The sequence below is a fragment of the Trichomycterus rosablanca genome, chromosome 2, assembly GCF_030014385.1.
Source record: "Trichomycterus rosablanca isolate fTriRos1 chromosome 2, fTriRos1.hap1, whole genome shotgun sequence".
In the NCBI taxonomy this organism is placed as follows: Eukaryota; Metazoa; Chordata; class Actinopteri; order Siluriformes; family Trichomycteridae; genus Trichomycterus; species Trichomycterus rosablanca.
Window position 1 is genome coordinate 27295143 of NC_085989.1, and position 24724 is coordinate 27319866.

At 37.5% G+C, this 24724-nt stretch overlaps 2 protein-coding genes across 2 annotated transcripts; both read right to left on the bottom strand.

The window, feature by feature from the left end:
• Positions 1-1537: 1537 nt before the first annotated feature.
• pithd1 (PITH (C-terminal proteasome-interacting domain of thioredoxin-like) domain containing 1) lies at positions 1538-6052 on the bottom strand. Its single transcript, XM_062990563.1, has 6 exons — positions 5734-6052; positions 4623-4666; positions 4445-4522; positions 4254-4358; positions 4032-4140; positions 1538-1831 (listed from the first exon to the last, which is right to left on the bottom strand). The coding sequence occupies exons 1-6, from the start codon at positions 5920-5922 to the stop codon at positions 1730-1732; spliced, it is 627 nt and encodes a 208-aa protein (XP_062846633.1). The 5' UTR covers positions 5923-6052; the 3' UTR covers positions 1538-1729.
• A 4609-nt stretch (positions 6053-10661) lies between these two features.
• On the bottom strand, positions 10662-23215 carry eloa (elongin A). Its single transcript, XM_063013289.1, has 12 exons — positions 23131-23215; positions 22415-22471; positions 21041-21153; positions 19892-20346; positions 19486-19760; positions 18630-18741; positions 18345-18497; positions 17310-17407; positions 15586-15766; positions 15281-15416; positions 14336-14481; positions 10662-11626 (listed from the first exon to the last, which is right to left on the bottom strand). The coding sequence occupies exons 1-12, from the start codon at positions 23200-23202 to the stop codon at positions 11565-11567; spliced, it is 1860 nt and encodes a 619-aa protein (XP_062869359.1). The 5' UTR covers positions 23203-23215; the 3' UTR covers positions 10662-11564.
• Positions 23216-24724: the final 1509 nt, after the last annotated feature.

The window sequence follows — 24724 nt, forward strand, 5'->3', positions numbered from 1 at the left end:
TACTGTATACTATATTTGTTTATATTTACAAAATACAATTAAGTTGGGCAGTAAAACACTGACAGTCTTATTTGTAGTTTTGACAGTTTAATCCAAGATTTTTCCAGAAATGTGGTGTAGAAAAAAATATGTAATTAAACTTTAAACTTATTTAAATTATAGAATAATCAACAAAAAAATTAGCACAATTAGTACTTTGTTGCTCCGCCCAAGGTTTTTTAAATTTATTTCACCACTTCTTTATTCTAGTCAGGCCTACTTTATTGGGCGTAAGGTTTAAAGGGTGTAATTGTGGACACAGCTGACTGGTAACAGCCATTATCTTTTGCTACACTCCTTGCTAAAGTTTTGTGATCCATTCTATTGTTTTAATTATTTCAACAGCTCTTTTACCGGAACCATATAAGCCTAGTCTAACATCTATAAATCTAACGTCTATAAACGTTAACGTCTTAAATCTGCAGACTGCATTTTCAAATTTGAATGTTTTAGATATGCAAATTACAAGGTGATCCCATACTATTTTACTGAACATTGATTGTCATAATTTTTTTCTATACCCGATCTAAAAAAATGTAAAATCTAACAGCTATTAAAAATGTTTTGAGTCATCCATGTATTGGCCTAATCAAACCCCGCTCTGTACCACGCAACCTCCGAGCCTCTAGTCTTGCTCGACTTGAGCCCCCATCCAGGACTAAAGGAAGACAAGCATCAAGGCTGTTCTCTGTTCTAGCGCCAAAGTGGTGGAATGAACTTCCTCTGTCTGTCCGAACATCTGAGTCTCTTGCTGTCTTTAAAAAACGATTAAAAACACACCTTTTTACTAAACACTTAGGCTGACTTGTACTTATTTACTAACATTTTGTTCCATTCTTTTCCATTTCAAAAAAAAAAAAAAAAAAAAAAAAAAAAAAAAAGGCACTTTGGTTCTAACAGGTTTTAGCAGATTTGTGTTCTTTCACTGTTGTTTTCCTAAACTTGAGAAATGAAATGTTCACTATAGAAGCACTTCTGTAAGTCGCTCTGGATAAGAGCGTCTGCTAAATGCTGAAAATGTAAATGTAAAATGTAAATGTATTGTTTATTTGCTACAAAGTCAAAAAGCTGGATGAACCTGGGTGAACATGGAGAGATAAATGTTTTAAAAACATGACAATTCCAAACTTACAGACTAAATAACTCAAAACTGGCTAAATAATCACTTTACATCGACTTGAATTGCAAATTTATAGATCACTATCACTGGAGTGGTGGTGCATTGTGATATTGTCTAGCATTATTTTTTACAAACAATTAGCTATCAAAAGAAATCCTGCAACCTCACCAAAAAGTCAACATTTAATTTATGCAAAACATCTAGATAAGCCCAAACCATTTTGAAAACAAGTGCTATGGACTGATGAAGTACAAACTGAGCTTTTTTGTCTCAACCACCACAGTTATGTGTGGAATAAAAAAGGGGCAGAACGCATTGCCAACTGGCACCAGACCAAACAGAGACATAGGAAATAATGCACTTAAATACAAAAAAAAAAACGTATTAATCTTTTTGCATTTATTCAAAGTAAACTTACATTTATTTAAATTAATTGGTGCACAAAAGAACAATCTTCAATTTGAAAGTCCAACATATTTTCAATTCTTCATTAGTATACAGAACATAATTGTTCTCAGTATTATGAAAAGCATTCACATCTCTCTTTTTGAACAAAGGCAACTCAATACATCATGAAATGAACTGTGTTTGTGGAGTTATTGCTTCCACTTTGTGATCTGCTGGATTTGCTGCTGCCTCATAGTTACAAATAGTCACCTCGTGTCTGTGAGCCTGTGAGAGGAAAACCAAACAAATATGATGACTTAAAAAATCATATGTCAAACAGCAAAGTTTAGGCTTTTTTTTAGCAGAAATATATAGAAGATATAGAGGTCTCTGCTTCACTCCCACGTTTAGCGGTTAAGATACTGAACTGGTAATCAGTAAGTCAAGCCCCACCACTGTTGGACCCTTGAGCAAAGCCCTCAATTTTCAATTGCTTGGATTGTATTTTGTCAAAATTGTCTCTTTGGATAAAGAAAAATAATTGTTCATAGGAATTTTCAGCTAATGACAATCACAAAATGTAATAATTTTAATAATAATTCTGTAATGGTCTAAAAGTCTAACATTTTTACATCTTATATAGTGTTTTAATTCTCAGTACTTTCTAAGAATTTAAGCAGGTTTATTTGGAAGGGGGCTAAGGTAAAGATTTACTTGTAGTTGTTTGTATTGTAGAATTTTGTTCCAATGGGGTTAATCTTTTGGCATGCATAGAGGATGTGTTTGACAGAGGTTCTTGATCCAAAGAGGGGGCAAGTGAGGGCGTAATCTCCCTTTAGCATGAGTATGAGTAAGTTTGTGTCCTATGCGGCATCTTGTGCTAATTATTTGTTCCCACCATAATTTGTTGTTTGGGTATTGAGTTTTATCTGTTTTTATGGTAGGGTGGATCTCATAAAGTTTACTGATGGTATAAGTTTTCCATTCTTTTTGACAAGCTTCTGTGATGTATGCTTTTATAGCTGGCCTGACATCGAATGGTGGGTAAGGGCATTGTTGGATTGGTGATGTAACAGTTTGCTTTGCTGCCATGTCTGCTTGCTCATTTCATTTAAGGTCGCAAAATAAGGTCCTGGAATCCAGCAGAACTGTATGTCATGGCCACTACTTATTAGTTGCCTTAGTTTTTGGGTGATGATTGCTATTATGGGTGAGTCGAATGATGAGATGCTGAATCCAGAAGGCAGGCTTTTGAATCTGTGCAGATTAAAAAGTAGAGCTGGTGATTATCTTGGGTATGGTCTAGAGCAGGGGTGTCAAACTCATTTTCACCGAGGGCCACATCAGCATTATGGTGGCCCTCAAAGGGCCGATTGTAACGTATCCTGCTGTGATTGCAGTCTGTTGTTTTTCTTGGAGGCTAAATTCTGCATTTATATTGTCCTCCTTTACCACAGACACGGCCTCATAACACAAGAGACGCACCGTTTTCTCTTCCTGAAGCACAAACTTGTTTTCATTTTCATTAAATTTCCTCCTTCTGCTTAATTTTCTTACTTATCTTCTTGTGCATTTTGGGATTATGTGTAAATATTTCTTAACATCATCTACTGGTGGGATGTGTCACTTTGCAGGTCACAAAATCAGCATGCGTTTTGAGAGATGCAGTTAATGTAGGATTTTACAGTGTATTTTAAGACAATTGTTCTGCCCTCACTAATAGTTTATCCCCCTTGCTCAGCTAGACAGACAGACAGCTCTCTTCAGAATACAGTCGGGTTTATTTGCTCGCCAGCTGTGTGAAACACTGTGTGCACCAGAATGAAGTAAAAATACAAACAATAAAAACAATAAAGAACTTAATACAGTACAAGCACACAGCTGTAGTCAAGTGTTACATCTGGTACAATATGAGATTTAACCAAACGTAAAATAGAGGTAACGAGTTAGCATTTTGTGTAAAGATACTAACTGCTATAGTAACGGTAACGATTGTATTTAATTACGGTAAATTTGTAACTAAAACGCTGTGATATACTCACTAAACATTTACAAACAACTGAGAATATAAATGCCACTACTTACAGACGATGCTTTGGTATTATATTACAAGATAATTATTTATATTTATTTTATTGTTTACATTACTACCCGCGTTCTTTTGCCATAAAAGTCACATGGCTTCTCAGCGAAGGTCAAAGTTAGTTGCCATAACTACGATGTCAACAGTTAAAGGCTTAAAGTCGCAGGTGTCCCATTAAATTATAAGTGCGTCTCTGTACCTACTCGAACCATCACAACAATAGTCGTTTAAGCTCTCGCGGGCCACATAAAATGACGTGGCGGGCCGGATCTGGCCCGCGGGCCGTGAGTTTGACACCCCTGGTCTAGAGCTAGTTGTGTGGCTCAAGCCTCTTTAACAGAAGGTAAATCTTCAGATGAATGAATTCTTTCATTAAGTCAACACCTAGACTAAGTTCAATACCTCAGTATATTCTCCTCGAAGACCAATGTAGTAGACACGAGTGGAGTCAGCACCAAAGTTTCGAGGAATATGAACAGATAAGTGTTGGACATTGGAAAAGCGAGCAATCCTGAACAATATTTGGGAAAAACAAATATTTGTATTTACCACACAGAAGAAGGTTTTATAATACATCTGTGATGAGTATATAAATGCAATGTTTAAATGCGAGCAAACACTTACTTTGTTGGATACTCAAGTTCAGCCAGTGGATCCCTGTTAAGACGAAATGCTTGCTCTGGCTCTCTGCTTGTGTCATCAAATGACATTTGCAGGATATTCTTGTAACTGCCCAAACATTATAAAGAGGATGATTAAAATACACACTGATTACATAGAAATGTTTGTTAGGAAACTTGTTTAAGAATACTTACAGTCTAATTTCAGATGGGTGTGATTCATCATCCTCCCCAGAAATAATAATTCCTTTTAACTTCACACTTCCAGTGAACCTGTCAAAAACACAGCAGAACAAGTAATCAATTTATAAACCTAGAATACTGTCCATATATAATCTATATATGCAGAACTAGAAGAGGATTAGTATCTCACGGAATATTGAATAAGAGTTCTTCATCTGCATCGCTCTCCACAAACTAGAAGAAATATAGATTACAAAGGATTTAACTGAACAGATGAACTAAAAGGCATGCTAATTACAGATCACCAAATATTAGCTAAATAATTGCAAATGAATTTTTTCAGCTACACAATATTCCACTGTTACATTTTCAGCATTTATCCAAAGCAACTTAATGTGCTGTAACAGCATACTGTCTAAGCAATTGAGGGTTAAGGGCATTGCTCAAGGGCCCAACAGTGACAACCTGGCAGTGGTGGGGCTTGAACTAGCGACCTTTTGATTACTAGTCCAGTACCTTAATCGCTAGGCTACAACTGCCCTAACATTTACATTTTTAGCATTTAGCAGACGCTTTTATACAAAGCGACATACAGTATACAGTCTAAGCAATTGAAAGTCAAGGACCCAGCAGTGACAAAGGTGGGGTTTGAACCAGCGATCTTCTGCTTACCTTAACCACTAGGCTACAACAGCCCATTAAACTTCACCTTAAATGTAGTTAGTTAAATGTATTTGTTTTAAACTGGATATATGTGGCTAACCACAAGTAACAAGTGTATAAAAGACGTAAATGTATAAAAGACTTAAAAGTCCTAAATGTAACCATTAATGGTTGGATGGGTTGTGGCCGCTCAGTGGTAAAGGCACTGAACTAGTAATCAGAGGGTTGCCGATTCAAGTCCCCTCTACTGCCAAGCTGCCACTGTTATTAAATAGTGCTTTATAGGTGTTGTTTTATCTTGGAAAGTTAAAAGAGAGACTTTGAATTTTTTGTTTATTTATTATGGATTTATTTGAATTTTTATCAGGAATATGAACAGTATTCAGATTATAATGACATTATCGTTATTAAAACAACTATATAATTATCATTTAACTTCATTTAAACCTCTGTTAAAACTGTAAATAAGTAAATCTTTTACTCTTGCTGGAGATTTGCAGTTTAGTGTATGGAACACTGTGACACTATGGGGTTACTACATATACAACTCTGGGGAGCACAGCACAGGCCGACTTAAAACAAGGAAGCATCATGTTGGTGCCAGGGAGAAACTGCCAACATAAGAAGTAGTGGTGTACCTTTACGCGGTCAGTGCGCTCATTCCAGGGTTTAAAGACAAGTTTACCGTCTCCGTCTCTGCTCTCATTGAGACACTGTAGCTTCTCTATATCTATGCGTGTGTACAGTCCATACTCTACACCACGCTCTGCTGGTTCATGATCATCCTCACAACACCCGTGCCCGTGCCCGTGTCCGTGCCCAGACATGACATGTGCTCTTATTAAACCACTGCAAACTGTGTTGAACTGCGTACACTTTTAACTCGTGCTGTCAGACTTCCCACGGTACACATTACTTCATTAATCACACACTTTACATAAACAACACGCTGCTAACTGAAAGCCAAAGCATGAAGAATTTACAGCTTTTTGATTGGACCAAAGCGATCGAGCTTAACCAATAGCAAACTGCGTATGTCGTCGCTTACCTTTTTGCGTACAATTACGTGTTTTGCGCCGCCTGATGAGGCAAAAAAAAAGTCTATTTCAATTTCAAAATAAATGAATAAATAAAGAATTATTTTTTGTTATTATTATTAATAATATTAATATTAATAACATTCCACTCCAAGCAGTGTCCTTGTATTTACTACACACTAATCACGTGATATCAACTAACGGGAACTTATTATTATTTTTTTTAGATAGATCTTTATTTAAAAACTTCGTTATAACATATTTCAACAATTATAACAACTTGACTTGATGAACAAGATCAGCAATCAAAAAACAAGACAAGGAAAAAATAGGAAAGACAAAAAAAGTAAAACATATGACAGTAATAATATCATTTACATTTTAAGCATTTAGCAGACTCTTTTATCCAAAGCGACTTACATTATACAGTCTAAGCCAGTGGTTCTCAAACTTTTTAGACCGAGTACCACCCATTGTCAAATCAAAACTTCCAAGTACCACCTATGTCTCTCATCACAGAACCACATATAGCATTATGTAATTACACACATTAATTAGGTGTGTGTGTGTATGTACAGTATATATATATATATATATATATATATATATATATATATATATATATATATATATATATATATATATATATATAGGCAGTGATGGGAATTATGGCTTCTTGACAGGAGCCGGATATTTTGGCTTGGTTCCTTTTAAAGAGCCATTCAAAAAGTGAATCTTCGCGCTGCTAGGTAAACTAAGACATCCCCGATATTAACATCAAATTTGCATTAAATGTAGGCCTAATTCAAACATCATTTAAATAAGAAAGATTAATTTCAAAAGGCAAAAAACTACAGGGAAGAGACAGACTGTGGTTGCATTTCATTAAGTTTGAGAAAAATCCTTTCTTGTACAAAGATGTGACTGAGTTTGATTCTGCTTTAAAACATAAGCACAATAAAATAATCAGATTTAACCTAATTAAACAAGTTTATAGTTTATTTCTGAATTATTTGTCATTATACTACTAGCTCTAGCTCTCTCTCTGTGTGTGTGTGTGTGTGTGTGCGTGCGTGCGTGTGTGCGTGCGTGCGTGCGTGCGTGTCGCTCGCTCATTCTCCGCGATACTGAAAGTGTTTTCGGATTTGAGTGAGTGCGCGTGTTTAGCGGAGCAGCCTGGTGATGTCAGGAACGAGATCAGTGAGATTCAAACACAGATCTGCTCTGACAAAAGCGAGAGAGCTACTGATAACTTTACTGATAACTTTACTGATCACTTTACTGATAACTTTACTAATAACGTTTCAGAAATTTCGAGATGGAAACTGCGAACGTGAAGTATAGACTTAATGAAGTACGGTGTCTGCGTAGCCCCGAATATTTTTAAAAACACATTAGTTTAAATACAACTTGTTTTAATTAAACTGATTTTATTAAAACAGAATTATAAGAACTTTGAATTAGATTTTATTAGTAATTTACACATTTTGTTTCATATTATTTTTTATTTATAATTATTAAATGATTTATTTTTTCGGTACATGTAATTACTTTTCCGAGATTATCTGGCGTACCACCTCATGCTGCTTCACGTACCACCAGTGGTACGCGTACCACAGTTTGAGAACCACTGGTCTAAGCAATTCAGCCTTACCCAAGGGCCCAACAGTGGCAACCTGCCAGTGGTGGGGTTTGAACCAGCAACCTTCTGCTTACAAGTCCAGTACCTTGACCGCTAGGCTACAACTGCCCTGAATATCAAAAATAATATATATTTAAAAAAAAAAAAATTAAGCAGCAAGAGCATGACAAGACAAATATAACTTACACAGAATTCAGGTGGCTAAGTGGATAGCACTGTCGCCTCACAGCAAGAAAGGCCCGGGTCCTTTCTGTGTGGAGTTTGCATGTTCTCCCTCTGTCCGAGTGGGTTTCCTCCAATGGGCTCCGGTTTCCTCCCACAGTCCAAAGACATGCAAGTGAGGTGAATTGGAGTTACTAAATTGTCCATGACTGTGTTTGATATAACCTTGTGAACTGATTAACCTTGTGTAATGAGTAACTACTGTTCCTGTCATGAATGTAACCAAGGTGTGAAACATAACGTTAAAATCCTAATAAACAACCAAACAAACACAGATTTTAAATATTCAGTGTTTAATAGCTGTTTTGTTTTTAGATTTGGAGATCCGTGACAAAGAGTTCCACTTCTTTTAGAAACACAATGAAGTAAGGTTTCTTGTTTGTAAATCTACATTTGTGAATATTCAATTTGGCAAGTAATAAAATCTATTTATAATATATATATATGTATATAAATCTATAATTATTGTGTGTGTGGGGGGGGGGGGAATAATGTATCTGTTAATATAATCATAACAGCTGAATACAGCATTTTATAGCACAGAGAAAAGCCACGGAAAATACTGGCTATTATAACATTTTTAACACCTTTCCACGGACAGTGAGTAAAGTTACGAGAAAATTAAAGTTAAATCAGAAAATGATTTACTGGATAGCATCTATGCAACACCTTAGATAATACTTTTTGACTTTATTTGTAAAATTTGACTTCATATGTAAAATTGATACATTTTAGGCCACTTAAGTGTGAAAAGATGTGATGAGAGATGAAATTACAAATAGAAGCTGGATTTTTAATGTACTGTTAAGGGAACTGAAATTGGTGAAATTGAAAGTGTTTAAAAATACTGATTTTCATATATAGTTGGCTAACATCTTATCAATAGATTTACAAATTAAATTCTCTACATACAATGACAGAGCAGCATAGAATAGATGAGATACTTCAGTTGGTTAAATCCCTTTATTTAGAATACCCTGCAGTGTCATCACGAAAATGTCAAGGGTCACGTTGACAGCAATCAAGTATCTAGCAAACTAATAAATAGCAGCCATGTAACATATTGTGCATGTAATATGGGAAAAAATATGATTTTATAAATTTTTACTTGTGTTGTATTTAGTTTGCATAAATTTTATTACAGCTATTCATAATGTAACTCCCACTACCAACAATGTCTGGGCATACTCCTGTCTGCAGCGCTACTTGGTGGTGTCATATACACCGATACATAATGTCCAAGAGGTTCACAATTGGATTTAAGGCTGGGGTACATGAATGCCTTGGTCATCCAGAAGCTGCCTACACACTTGAGGCCAAGGATAAGCCTCCTCAGACCATCACTGACCCCAGTCATGCGAGATGATGTTGCATACAGCACAACCTTCACCACAGCATTTCCAGACTCTTCACATCTGTCACATTTTTACTCCCCTCTTTGCAGAGCACATGGTGCCAGTGGTAGACCTGCCAATTCTGGTGTCTTCTGGTAAATCCCAATTAAGCTGCACAGTGCTAAATTGTGAGCACATCTCCCACTATAGGACGTTGGGCCCTTACACCACCCTCATGAAGTTAGGTTCTCCTTCAAAAGAGCAGATACCAGTCCTGTTGCTGGGTTGATGCCCTTCTACAGCTTTGTCCAGCTCTCCTTGTGTAATGACCTGTGTCCTGGCATATCCTCCATGTTATTGAGACTGTGCTGGAAGACACAGCAAGCCTTCTTGTGACACCACTTATGGATGTGCCATCCTGAAAGAGCTGGACTGCCTGTGCAACCTGAATGGCCTGCATGCATCGCCTATAAGCAGTAGTGACAAGGACAGTAGCAAAATGCAAAAGTAACGAAAAGTCAATCAGAAAAGATAAAAATAGAGTAACTGTCTGTTGCCATCACCTGCAAGACCATTCCTTTTTTAGGGGATGTCTTGCCGTTCCCTCTGCACTGCATCTGTTGTCACTTTCATTTACACTAAAGCATGTAAAATTAATTCACAATTGCTTGTGCTGCCTTACTGGACAGATTGATATCCCTGGAATTTAAGTGACTTGGTGTTTTACTATGATTCAGTGTTCCTTTAAATAGAGCAGGAGTTCATTACCATTTCTAGGTTGTGACTCCTTTTAAAGCTTAAAATGTTTCTGAGCCCATTGTATTACCTGTGAGTGAGGTATAAATCACATTTAAGCACAGCAATGTTTTTTTATTCCCCTCATTATACTGTATAATTAATACTGTACAATAAGAAAATGTAGCACTATTTTCATGACCCCACCAAAGACAGTATCACTAGTTCCAGGTTAAAAGCTCTTTTTTTCATGATTGTAAGTGTTTCAAGTGATAAGCGTTTTGCACTTCATTTATTGCAAGTTTCACTTTCTGTTGGCTGTGCCACTCAGCATTGAAGAAAATACACAGTACTGACAACTGACTTTTTCAGCTGCTCTATATTCAGGGGTCTCCATAACGGATCGGGTCCACATACCACAGTTTTTAGGCCGGATTCCCTTCCTGACCCAACACTCCTACAGTCATTCGTACTGGGGACAGGCACTGAAATCAAATGCACCTCCCAGTAAATAGGCTATTTCAGCAAGCCCATGTTGAAACATGTTCTACTGACTGATACAGATATTACTTATTAAATCTACTACACCAAGTACATCAGGGGGAAATGTAGACTTTATTAAAAGGTCCATATAACATTTATTAAAATGCATTAAAATTATTTTCATCATCTTTCATTTTATCCATTTAGGACCAAGTTAGACCAAACCAAGTCCATAGATTAAAAATAAATAGCTGAGTGGATGTTTTACAGTCCAGATCACTGACCCTCGTTTTCTCTTTCTCTCTCAACATATATATATCTAGCAAAGACAGAATTTTGATAACTGTGAATTAAATTAAAACAACAAAATTTACAATCACACTATTAGGGGTGGTTTGCCATTATGCAAAATGGTTTGCTTAAAAAGATTACACAAAAAAGAATAAAATTCAATGTCCCCTTGTAGTGTAGTGTATTGTACAGTGTGTAACTGTTTTGAAGTAAGAGAAATTACCACATCCTAGATCAAAATCTGTGATGTTGTTGCATGTGTTTTCCAGTGATCTTCATGTATGTAATGCTTATAAGTATTTAAAATAGACAATAACCAATGTGTCAATGCATTTCTTAAAAGTAAAAATGAATCCACAGTTTTTCTGGGTACATTACATTACAGTGAAGCAAAATTGCTCATTTTCTTGAAGGAGCGAAGAAGTCTGTAAAAATGACTTTAGCCACTTTAGCTGCTGTAATTAAGGACCTGGTATTCTCTGCAATATCAGTCTGTTGTGTGCAGAGACAGTTTAGACTGCAGTAATTAGAAAATGAGGAACACTGGGGAAAAATCCTGCTACGAGGCATTTAACAAACTAATCACCCATCATCCAGTGATATTTGCTTCCACACTCACAATCCTCTGCACTGAGATAAAACAAAAAAACGCTTTGCTGTAATGTAAATGTACCCTCTTGCCTTCACTTTTTGTCTTAGGAAGTAAAACCAGTCTCATTTTTCCTTTACCGCCGTGAAAATCTGTTTTTAAAGGCTTTAATAGTTTTAGCCATCATTGGGGCAATTTCTGAAAAGAAAAAAAAGGCAAAATTAGACAATGCATATACTCACATCATTCTTACATGCACCGAAAACCTCAACAATCTATTAATCAGGGTGGCATGTACTGTATTCATCTGATAATGTAAAACAGTTGGTTTCTTGAATAGTTAGCATTGCAACTGGCAGCATCACTACTTTCTGAAGATGTAGCTTATAATTCATCTATACTTATCAGTCCAATGTTATGCAATTTTACAAGTAAAAATAAAACATGATCTACATGCTCTGATCAACTTTATTGTATTTTGTAAATATAAACACATTTTGAATTTAATGCCTGTAACACACTAAAAAAGTTGAAAGAGAGACAAAATAAGAGTAAAAAGTCTTTTGAACCATTCCACAATAAGCAGGTGAACTGGTAACAAGTAAGGGAATCATAACTGGGTATACAAGAAGGATCCACCAATAGCTCAGTCTATACAAGCAATGATTGACCATGGCTCACCACCATACATACATACAGAACAATAATAAAAATGGACAAAAAAATTACCTGCAAAACTGCAACAATTAGTGTCCTCAGTTCCACAACAATTAAAAAGTCTCATTATTAGGAAAGGTGATGAAACACAGTGCTAAACATGCCCCCAACTCTTGAATGTGTTGCAAGCATCAATTTCTAAATGTGTTTATATTTACAAAATGAAAACCTTTTCTTTCTACTTTTGTCAGTTAAATCTAGATTTAAGACAATTGACACATCACATGTACACTGCATTTTACAAAAAGTCCCAGCTTTTCTGGTAATGGGGTTTGTATATATAAGTATACAAACTATGTCTAAAAACATATACTACTACATATGTCAGTAGATTATTGGTATTATTATATATAAGATAACTCTAAATCTGCTATCTACTGTAAAGTTCCTAACATACAGTGTATCACAAAAGTGAGTACACCCCTAACATTTTTGCAAATATTTGATTATATCTTTTCATGGGACAACACTATAGACATGAAACTTGGATATAACTTAGAGTAGTCAGTGTACAGCTTGTATAGCAGTGTAGATTTACTGTCTTCTGAAAATAACTCAACACACAGCCATTAATGTCTCAATAGCTGGCAACATAAGTGAGTACACCCCACAGTGAACATGTCCAAATTGAGCCCAAATGTGTCGTTGTCCCTCCCTGGTGTCATGTGTCAAGGTCCCAGGTGTAAATGGGGAGCAGGGCTGTTAAATTTGGTGTTTTGGGTACAATTCTCTCATACTGGCCACTGGATATTCAACATGGCACCTCATGGCAAAGAACTCTCTGAGGATGTGAGAAATAGAATTGTTGCTCTCCACAAAGATGGCCTGGGCTATAAGAAGATTGCTAACACCCTGAAACTGAGCTACAGCATGGTGGCCAAGGTCATACAGCGGTTTTCCAGGACAGGTTCCACTCGGAACAGGCTTCGCCAGGGTCGACCAAAGAAGTTGAGTCCACGTGTTCGGCGTCATATCCAGAGGTTGGCTTTAAAAAATAGACACATGAGTGCTGCCAGCATTGCTGCAGAGGTTGAAGACGTGGGAGGTCAGCCTGTCAGTGCTCAGACCATACGCCGCACACTGCATCAACTCGGTCTGCATGGTCGTCATCCCAGAAGGAAGCTGACGCACAAGAAAGCCCGCAAACAGTTTGCTGAAGTCAAGCAGTCCAAGAACATGGATTACTGGAATGCCCGGTGGTCTGACGAGACCAAGATAAACTTGTTTGGCTCAGATGGTGTCCAGCATGTGTGGCGGCGCCCTGGTGAGAAGTACCAAGACAACTGTATCTTGCCTACAGTCAAGCATGGTGGTGGTAGCATCATGGTCTTGGGCTGCATGAGTGTTGCTGGCACTGGGGAGCTGCAATTCATTGAGGGAAACATGAATTCCAACATGTACTGTGACATTCTGAAACAGAGCATGATCCCCTCCCTTCGGAAACTGGGCCTCATGGCAGTTTTCCAACAGGATAACGACCCCAAACACAACCTCCAAGATGACAACTGCCTTGCTGAGGAAGCTGAAGGTAAAGGTGATGGACTAAACCCAATTGAGCACCTGTGGCGCATCCTCAAGTGGAAGGTGGAGGAGTTCAAGGTGTCTAACATCCACCAGCTCCGTGATGTCATCATGGAGGAGTGGAAGAGGATTCCAGTAGCAACCTGTGCAGCTCTGGTGAATTCCATGCCTAGGAGGGTTAAGGCAGTGCTGGATAATAATGGTGGTCACACAAAATATTGACACTTTGGGCACAATTTGGACATGTTCACTGTGGGGTGTACTCACTTATGTTGCCAGCCATTTAGACATTAATGGCTGTGTGTTGAGTTATTTTCAGAAGACAGTAAATCTACACTGCTATACAAGCTGTACACTGACTACTCTAAGTTATATCCAAGTTTCATGTCTATAGTGTTGTCCCATGAAAAGATATAATACAATATTTGCAGAAATGTGAGGGGTGTACTCACTTTTGTGATACACTGTATATGGAGGATAAAATTATAATAAGAATTATTTACCTGGTATTAAAAAGCTGAGCCTTTGCCATATTAATGTTTAATAAGTATTTTATGTTTAAAGTTGTGATCATACGATCACTGTAAAGTACTGCAAAAACAGGATGTGAAATCATTACTTTTGGAAACTGAATGTAAAATGCAGAAATATTTTCTCTTTATTACTTACTTTTGACCTGTGGTTTGTCTCTGGAACTATGGCTGGCACTGCTGCTGGGAACATGAGAATAAGAGGACTCGGCAGGGCTGCTGTGGGAGGACTGGCCATTGTTATTCGACTGACTGTGGGAGCTATATGACGTTGATGGTCTGATTCTGAAACAGATGCAATATTAAATATTGTCGGCTGAGTTCACACTAATTCACAACACACTACACCATGTCCAATATTTGAAAACAACAAAAATACACTACATGGCTAAAAGTATGTTGACATCTTTTTAACTAGCAAATTCAGCTATTTTGTGCCTCCCATTACTACCAGGTGCAAAAAAGAATTATACACCCATGCAACCTTCTTACACAGACAATAGCCGTAAAATAAGAGAATCTAAAAATCTTAGTGACTTGGCATTTTTCAACAAGTATATTTGTTAATGTATCTACACAGACTTATAAAAACTCTGTTACAATGCTCTATCAACTTGTAAACTGCATATGGAAGCCATGTTAGCACATGTCAGAACGAATTGTCAGAATCTTCGAGGACTGGGATTTTCTGAGTAGCTGTACACAAGACCATGAAAAAAGTGAGCAATGCCAAGTCATGGCTGGTGTAGAATAAAGCAAGCCATAACTGGAGTTGGAGCAGTGAAAACACATTCTCTAGTGTAATTGATATTGCTTTAAAGTTTGACAGATCAAATTTGGGCTTGGCATGTAGCAAGACAAAGTTACAGTTTGCTACCATATTGCTAACTGTGTAGTTTGTTGGAAAGAAGAGTGGAGGTTAAATCAGTAAATGTGGTATTAACTTAATTTTACTATACATGGTTTAGGATAAAATGTTATTGATTGGGTGTTCACATACTTTTCCCTATATAGTGCAATCTGACAGTGACTGGGAGTGAACTAGCTCATGTAAGATATATATAAGTATATAAAATCAACTTGCTTGACTTGGATGGGAGCGGCAGCAGAATTGCTACTGCTGGTGGAACCGTCTTTCGTGCCAAATTTCTCCTGTCTCTTTCGAACATCACGAGGGGGCTTGACTGCTGAATTTACAAATGCCATTTTTACTTGTCGACCTGTAAGGAAAGTAAATTTACCATTAGTATTTTACTTAAATACAGCCGGTAAACACATTCATGTATATGCTTTAGCATAAAATACATTTTGTCACATCAAAATCAAATAATCATTATGTAGTTTCTCTAAACTCTTTAGTAAAACCCTCATGGAAAGAACTGGTAATACCTTTGGGTTTATTGGCATGGGCTGAGCTGATGTTCTTTGTAAGCTTGCGTAGATGGTCTTCCCGTTCTTGGTATAGGCGCAGATACATTTCTCTCCAGGACTCGTACTCTTGAGGAGACTTAGTCTTAAAGTCCCGCTGGCAGTGTCGCATCCACAGATCATCCGATTCCTCAGTAAAATCCTTGAATGCAGATAATATGAATTAACATATAATTAAACTATTGGATAGCCACACCCATTGCTAGTGAAGACATAGAAATCAACGTAGTAAGAGTTTAGTAGCAGAATATTTTGTTAATACTGCCAAGTCACAATTATTTAACCCCTATATAATGTTGCTAATCTTAAAACCTACAACCAGTCTGTATTACCTGCAGGGTTACAACATGATTAAACTATTGGGAACTCAATAACAACCCTTAATTTGTATCAGCTGTTATGTGTTATATAAACACCACCCATTGAAGTGTTCAGGGTGTGTTGCAACCATGCAAACTAAAGAGCTGTCACACAAGCTGAGAGAGATTATTTCATTTTACCAAAATAGTGAATGGGTATAAGATTTCCAAGACCTTAAACATTTGAGACAACATTGGAAGTATTGCCCTGAAGTTCCCAACTAATGGAAGCAAACCTGCCTGGCCGTGGGAGAAAGCAAATGTAGTCCAAAGACATTAGCAATCTCATCAGAAAAGCAGAAAAAACTTACAAAAAGCAAAAGACTTAAAGAATGGCCCGATGAAGACTGGGACAAATGTGTCAGTGGCAACCATAAAAAGGTCACTTAACAACCCAGGATTTCATGGTTAAATTGCACCACGGACACCACTCTTGATAAAGAATCCGAAAAATACTGATGTCCAAGTCAGCAAAGCTTGGTTTAAAAAAAATCGGTCCAGATTTAAAACCTATACAAAATTTAAAGTGGAATTTAAAGAAAGCAGTTGCCGCCAAAAGCCATCAATGTTCAATATGGTGGAAGCTTTTGCACGTGAAGAATGGCTAAAGATTCCATAAGAAAGGTGTCAGAAGCTTGTTAACACTTACTGAAATTGCTTAGAGGTAACAATTGATTATTATAGGCTTGACAATTGCTTATTAGAAGTACTGACACTGAGGGTTAAATAATAGTGCACACAGACATTTGTCGTGCTTGTATGTATAACATTGGTACAGTGGTATAGTATATAGTATTGGGACAGTGGTAGCCTAGTGGCTAGAGCTTTGGGCTATCAACCGGAAGATTGGCGGTTCAAATCCAGGCCCCGCTATGCAGCCACTGTTGGGTCCTTGAGCAAGGCCCTTAACCCTATCTGCTCCAGGGGCATCGTACGATGGCTGACCCTGCGCTCTGACCCCAGCTTCCAAACAAGCTGGGATATGCGAAGAGAGAATTTCATTGTACTGTACATCTGTATATGTATATATGACAAATAAAGTATATCTTATTCTATAAACAAATATTCTTTTTCTATTTACTGAGACTTCTTGCTGTATATTTTTATTCAATTGTATACACATTGACATAACACCGGCCATTAACTAAAACTAAAATATTTTCTCTGGTGAAACGGTATATAATAGTAAGAAATTGTTGTGTTTGTTATAAAACAGTGTAGAATCTTTAAAAACTACAAAATATCAAGTTATTTTCTAACTAAAAATGTATTGAATGAGGTCAATAGTTAAAATTTTTGTACTAGTGTGTGTAAGTATTCGTTTACCGGATTGCACTGCTCAATACGAAACAGCTGCTCTGGAGTACACCTCTCTAAAACAGGCCCCAAGATTTCAAAAGGCACCCCGCCAACTTCATCAATTGCTAAGGAAGCAAATATAGTACACATCAGTCAATTTACATTAGCTGCATATACAGTATATATATATATTTTTTTTTTTATATAAAGGCACATATTACATTTTTATTATTATACTACTACACATTACAATGGTGAACACTTTTAAATTTAGCAGTAAGTACTGACATCTGGTCACCAATTCTATCTGAAATAGTAACACAAGTTTGTTTTCACTTGGTTTATAAAGGTACTCTGTGTTATAAACCGACACACAGTTTGCTTTGTTATATTAGGATTTTAACATCATGTTTTACACACTTTGGTTACATTCATGACAGAAACAGTAGTTACTCATTACACAAGATTCCTCAGTTCACAAGTTTATATTGAACACAGTCGTGGACAATTTAGTGTCTCCAATTCACCTCACTTGCATGTTTTTGGACTGTGGGAGGAAACCGGAGCACCCAGAGGAAACCCACGCAGACAGGGGGAGAACATGCAAACACACAGAAAGGACCTGGGCCGCCCCACCTGGGGATCGAACCCAGGACCTTCTTGCTGTGAGGCGACAGTGCCGACACACAGAGACTGAATCTGCTTTTCTTGTATTCATGTGAACCATCAAAAAAACATTTTGAAAACCTTAGAAGACGAATTTTAGTGATTTATCAATCTGGAGAAATGTTCTCTTTTTTAAAGGCTTAGGTGTTTGACAATCCACTAGAAGACACTTTGTCTAAAAATAAAGTAATTTCAGTATAAATTACACTAACAACATGGACTTGCAAAATGCTAAATACTAAATCCACACTAAACAAATGACTTAATTCATGCTGTAACCTAGGTGTGATTTAAAAACTCATGACCCTTTCTGTGAAATTACATATTATGATAAATAAACAAGCAATATGCCTTTAATAATGGCTTACAATAATGTAATATCGTTGTGGTACTTACAGTCAATATTGTTCTGCAAAACTCTAATGCACTGCTGATACAGGGTCATCATTTTAGGCAGGTATGAAGTCTTTGAACCAGAGTACACCACCATTTTGGAGTTAAGGCGCCGTCCAGTAAAGCCAGCATCCTCCTCATCACACATTACAGGACCTAGAAAAGAAAAAAGCAACAGCATTATGACATAAATGAAATTAGGGAAAACTTGACTTCAGATTTGCCCTAAGAATTTTCAGGTCAGACTCAATGTTGTGAATGGCTGCCTGTGAATTAAATAGGCCTAACCTTTGCGTCTTTGAGGGGACAATGGGGTGACATCTATTGAGGGCAGTGGTCTGTAGTTGGGCTGAATCGCTGGCAAAGGGATATCAGGTAAAATAGGCATAACCTCAATTACCTGGCAGAAAAAATCAAACATGTTATAAACATAAGTTAGCAGCGTGTAAGATACAAAAACAACTGATACAATTACATGCTACAAAATATTTTGACACAGAAATGGGGGTCCAAGCACAGCTTAAAAAATTCCCTTCCCTTATTGTGTGCACCAATGCATTCCAGCTGACCAACAGGAACCATAGAGCACATAGACAATTTATCCAATTTATTTATTTATTCTCGAACAGGTTCCGCAGTATTGATTCCACAGTTAGAACAGCTAACCAAAAAAAACATAAAGACTCATCATCATGCCAGCAGTTAAATATGATTGTGGTAGTGATGTTTGGGGATACTTTGCAGCTTTAAGCCCTAGGTGACTTGCCATAATTTTTAAGGCAAATAAGTCGTTTTTCATTACTAAATAAAATAATAAATAAAAACACTGTTTTGTGTTATGCTTTAGTCGTCAGCACTGTGTCCACGCTGATAATGACTCAACCTACATTTCAAGTCAAGTCAACTTTATTTATATAGCGCTTTTTACAATAGACATTGTCTCAAAGCAACTTTACAAAATCCAGGACCAACAGATACAAAAAAAAAACCAAAAATTTACATGACCATGAAGTGCACACTCTTATGATGTAGCAGATATGAAAACTTCAAAAAGATACCAGACTAAAATGATCCAGACGTGGTACTTTTTAGTTAACTTTGGGTAACTTTTTAGTTTGTTAGGCAGTAGTAATTAAGACCTCACCTTCATTCGTTTCTCTGGCACTCTGGGTATGGATACTGGTTTAGTAGATGGCTTAGGTTGTTTAGAGCAAGTTCCATTAGCTTTGCCAGACTTGGAGGATCCTGAAGAAGCAGAAGTAACAGGCTGAGACGGTCGAGGAGCTTTCTTCTTTTTCTTACTAGACGAGGGTTCATCATATGACAGAAATGATTCAAAAGACATGGTGGGAGCTTTATTATCATCATCGTCGTCATTATTATCTGACACTGGTTGTGGCTTCTCTCGTCTTTCTCTGCCTGTAAATAAAATGTCCTCTTAAACACATGGTATATTTAGATTTGTATGTACTAAACCTTACAACCACAAAGGCAAATATGACATTGAGAAATCAATTTCCGTTAAAGTAAGTGGGGATGCAAACACTTACCATCACTGACTTTTTTCTTTTCTCCCTTACTTTCTAGTTGGGTGGACTGCCGACTATGTTTGGATGGCGTGTGAGTTGCACTTCCTTTCTTTTCTCTGTCCTCGCTGCGTATTCGAGACTCACTCTGACCCTGTGTGTGTCGTTTCTGTCTTGCTTGTTCCCTGGAGGAGCTATGATCTCGTGCTGGTTCCTTCTGTCTGATTTGTTTCCGTGGGGGACTAGGTACTGGCTCTTCTGCTGGACTCTCGTACTCCTCTGAATGATAACCTCCTAAATTTTCATGGCTGTACTGTGGGCTGTAGTGCTGCATGGGTGACGGGGAGTAGGTGTGCTGATGTTCTTCTTCATCATCCTCCTCTTCCCTTACTGGTGGCGGTGAAGGTTGTCTGGGGCGTTTGTATCCACTGGTCTTGTCTGTTCGTGAGTGGGTGCGTGTGTCTTTTGTGTTACTAGTTCTGTTGATGCATAAGAGAATCTTGTGAGTAGTCACCTATTTAAGGACTGCAACAATTTTACAGCTTGAACAGCACTTGTTATTTTTTTACAGTAGTTCTGGTAACCAGAATTCAGAACAGCTCAAAAGGATTTTGCAGTAATATTGTATTAGAAAATGCTGATACTCAGTCTAATCTGTACAAAAGCTGCACAATTAGGCCCAGATTGGGATTAATTTCTCTATATTACAAGATGAATGATCATTCAGGGCATCCTATCTTCTACATTGGTAAATGATGCACACATGCCCAGCCATCAATATGTTTTTGGAGAAAACAGGATTTGTCAGACCAGTCGCTCTGATGGCCAAATTGGCACTTCGACAGCCTGTGACTATGCAACCCCATGCACAAAAGGATTTAATGCACATGAATGCATGCATTCACCTCATCAACAGTATTAGAATCTGCAATATGAGCCACAGTAGCCCTCCTATTAGTCAATACCAGATATCAATGGCTTATTCATGAGGTGATATAGATAAAATGCTAAAATTAGTTTAAAAAAGACACGTTTATTAATTTCTGCAAAGTGTCTGCTGGAGCAAGGAGTACGGTTTCTGCAGGAGTGTTTAGGGTTAATGGGATTGCGAAAATTGTGGGGTTGAAAAATAAGTGCCCCATACACAATATCAAAGTATCATTCATGGCTTACCTTTCTGCAGACTGGGGTACCAGCTTCTTCCACTTGGCCACAAGGTTCTTTGCTGTCTCCCCAACAACGTCATGTTTGCGCAGAGAATTTACTGTCTTTCCAACCCCAGTTTCCTGTGGGGGGAGAAAAGAATACAGACATAAGTGAAATGTGTATATTAATTACTTATTGTCAGAAAGCATAACCATCAGAAAATTTAAAAATACACGCATATAGCTTGAAAAATCCTTGAAAAGTCCTGACCACAATGCATTCCGAAGCAAAAACATTTCTAGGCAGCAGCATTTTGTTTAGATTGTATTTTTGCAAAATGTTACCATAATATTTTAACAGATTCATTAAAACTTCATAACAGTGTTGTATGTCATGGTCAGGGATATACTAAATGTTGAGATGGTAGCTTATCAATGTGAATGTGCTGAATGAAGCAGATATGGACAGCTGAGTGACTCTGTTAGGTGCCAAATTATTATGGCCAGATGACTTTGATGAACTCCAAAACATAAAGGTGTGCTAACAGGCAGCCATGGCGAACACCAACCAACAGAGCCCTAAAGAGGGACAACCTTAAGCTGCCGACAGGTTGTTGGGAAGCCAAGACTAATTGATTCCATAGGACATGAAGACTATGGCTTCTGGTACAGACTAACAGAGGGGCTACTGTGGCTTCAATCGGAGAAAATTGAAATACTGGTAATAAAGTGAATGTGTCCCTTTTGTGTGTGGTGCTGCATAGTTAAAGTGCCAGTCAAAGTGCCAGTGCTAACTCCTGTCCATCATTGACAGCACCTACAATGGGCAGGTTTGCATCAGAACTGGACATCAAAGCAATGGAAGAAGCTTGACTGGTCAGACTAATTCTATTTTGTCCAAGATCATGTGAATGCGCATATGCACATTGTGTACCTGCAAAAGAGGACAATCCACCACAGACATACCAAAGCTGAAGGACCTGCAGGGAATGTAATGCTACCAGAAACCACAGGACTCCTTTGTATGTCTTGGGTCAGAGCTGTTTTGACAGAATATGAATACTTAAACTTTTACACTGTTTGTGAATAACTGAATTTAAAACATACACGAATAACTGTTTTGATACAGCACTCACTACTCAAAAACGTACTTGACAGCTTTTAATCTGGCTCTTTTAAAGCTAAATTATTTCACTCTAAAATAAGTTAGAATGCATTTTTAAGAATTTGCATTGTTTTATACAAGTTGTTTGGTGGCTGCTTTGCAAAGGTGAGCAAAGGTGCATTTCAATACTTCCATTCATAAGATTGAAGTTAGTGATATTCTAGTCATGAAAAGTGTGAAAATGAGTGGCACTGAAACAAAGTCATGGTAAAATGTGTAAGGTTTGTATAATCTTACAACAAGGATGTCCACAGTCATAGGCAGCTCCCCCAGCCTCTTGAGTGTCTTCAGGAGCTGGACACAATATATAATAAAATAAAGACAAGAGAATTATGTCAGGAAAGCACCTGAAATCAGCAGATGACAGCTAAATATGGCAACAAAATCCACGTACTGTCCTCATCAAAGAAAATTTATATTATGTTAATTTTGAGATAAAACGACGTTGTCGGTGGAAGTTGGTGAAGCTACATGGTGTCGTCGTGGCCTGGTTCTAAACAGTTAGCTGACTATCAAACACAATTTACGCGATGATCAAAAACAGTTATATTGGGAATCGATAAAGACAGTTCTGGTGAAATGTTCTTACAGGCCATTAATTTCGTTCGGTAAATCCTATCAATCACGGCCTGTCTTACTGTCAGTACTTTATGATTAAATGCCTGCTTAATCATAGTAGTACAATTATCATTTCACATAACAATTCACAACTAAAACCAAATCCGACATGATAGTAAAATATCTATTAGAACACAAACATGACAAAGCAGTTGTGATGCAGAACTCCGGCTGCTACTTCTCTACTCATTCTTAAGCGATTTGATGACTACGTGTGAGTTGTTATACTAGCAGAACTGTTCGGCTGCACTGACACACATCCAAAACCACTCAAAGTAATACATGGGACGCGTCTGCTACCGAACCACCGATTCTATCGAACCACCACTTTCTACCTTACGAGACTCCTGGCTGTCTGAGAGTCGCGACTGTAACTTCTCCACCACCTCCAGCAGCTCCTCCGCCATGTTTACAGCTGCCTCACAGCCACCGGAAACCGCTTCATCCCCCAATCTGTCCACATGGAAATACCGGAAACACGTCACAGCTTTGTTTTTATTTATCAGACTTCATCAATTTATTTATTTATTAGGATTTTAACGTCATTTTTACACACGTTGGCTACATTCGTGTCAGATTCATCAGTTAAAATTTGGATAGTCATGGACAATTTTGTATCTCCAATTCACCTCACTTGCATGTCTTTGGACTGTGGGAGGAAACCGGAGCTCCCGGAGGAAACTCCACACAGAAAGGACCCCAGGGCAGTGGCATAACTAGGGGCTCATAGGCCCCAGTGCAAAAAAATTCTTTGGGCCAACAAATTTATATCAGTTTTATTTCATATATATCAGTGTTTGCTATATATTTCAACAAATTTCATATATATATATATATATATATATATATATATATATATATATATATATATATATATATATATCAGTTTTATTTCATATATATCAGTGTTTGCTATATATTTCAACAAATGTTATATATATATTTATTTTATATATATATTTATTATATATATATAGTGAGGTGGGTGGTTGAGTTCATGTCGTGGAGGGCCCCCCCCCCCCCCCCTTCCTGCCATGGGCCCCAGTGCACCTGCCCCCCCTGTACTTACGCCACTGCCCCAGGGCCTTCTTGCTGTGTGGTGACAGTGCCACCCACTAAGCCAGCATATCTGCCCACGACTTCATCAAAATGACGATTGTAGAAACACAAAGTCCAGTTTAAAAACACACACACAGACGAGGTAACACTGGCATTTCAGTACTAAACACAACAGCAATAAAAAAAACTCTCAACATTTCAATCTTAACATTATAGCTTAGTGTGAAATATGTACTGTATAATACAGAAAATATTAAAATAAAAGACATGTTAAAAGGTGGTGGTTGTGGAGCCAGAGTCTACGCAGCAACACCGCACACATGGCACTAATACAATACATGCTGGACAGGGCGCCAATCCAGCAAGATTTTCACCTTACTCACATGTAGGGGCAATTTACTTTGGACACATTATGAGAAGAACCATTTCACTGAAAAACAATTATGCTTGGAACAGTTAAAGGTAAAAGAAAAACAGGATGGTCAGCCACCAGAGAGATGGATACAATTAGAAGAGTAATATATGATAAGACTGAAGACCCAAACAGAAAACAAGGTGTTCTGACCTGTTCGGGTGACCACTATCCATATGGTCTATAATATTAATAATTGTCCACTTATTGCTATGAGTACATGAAGAGAAATCACACAGGCATTAATAAATTGGTAAACTCCTTATGGACAGTGACTAGAATTGAGAAAAATGACCTTGAATTTCAGGACCCTGGACATGTGTAGTACCCATTGTACTTTCTATTTATATTTCACCACCTGATCTTTTGTTGGTAATGAAACTGATAATCCCTTTTTTGGGAAGCGTTGGCCTTAAGGTTGAGAGTTTAAGCATTAAATTAAATGAATGCATTGTGTT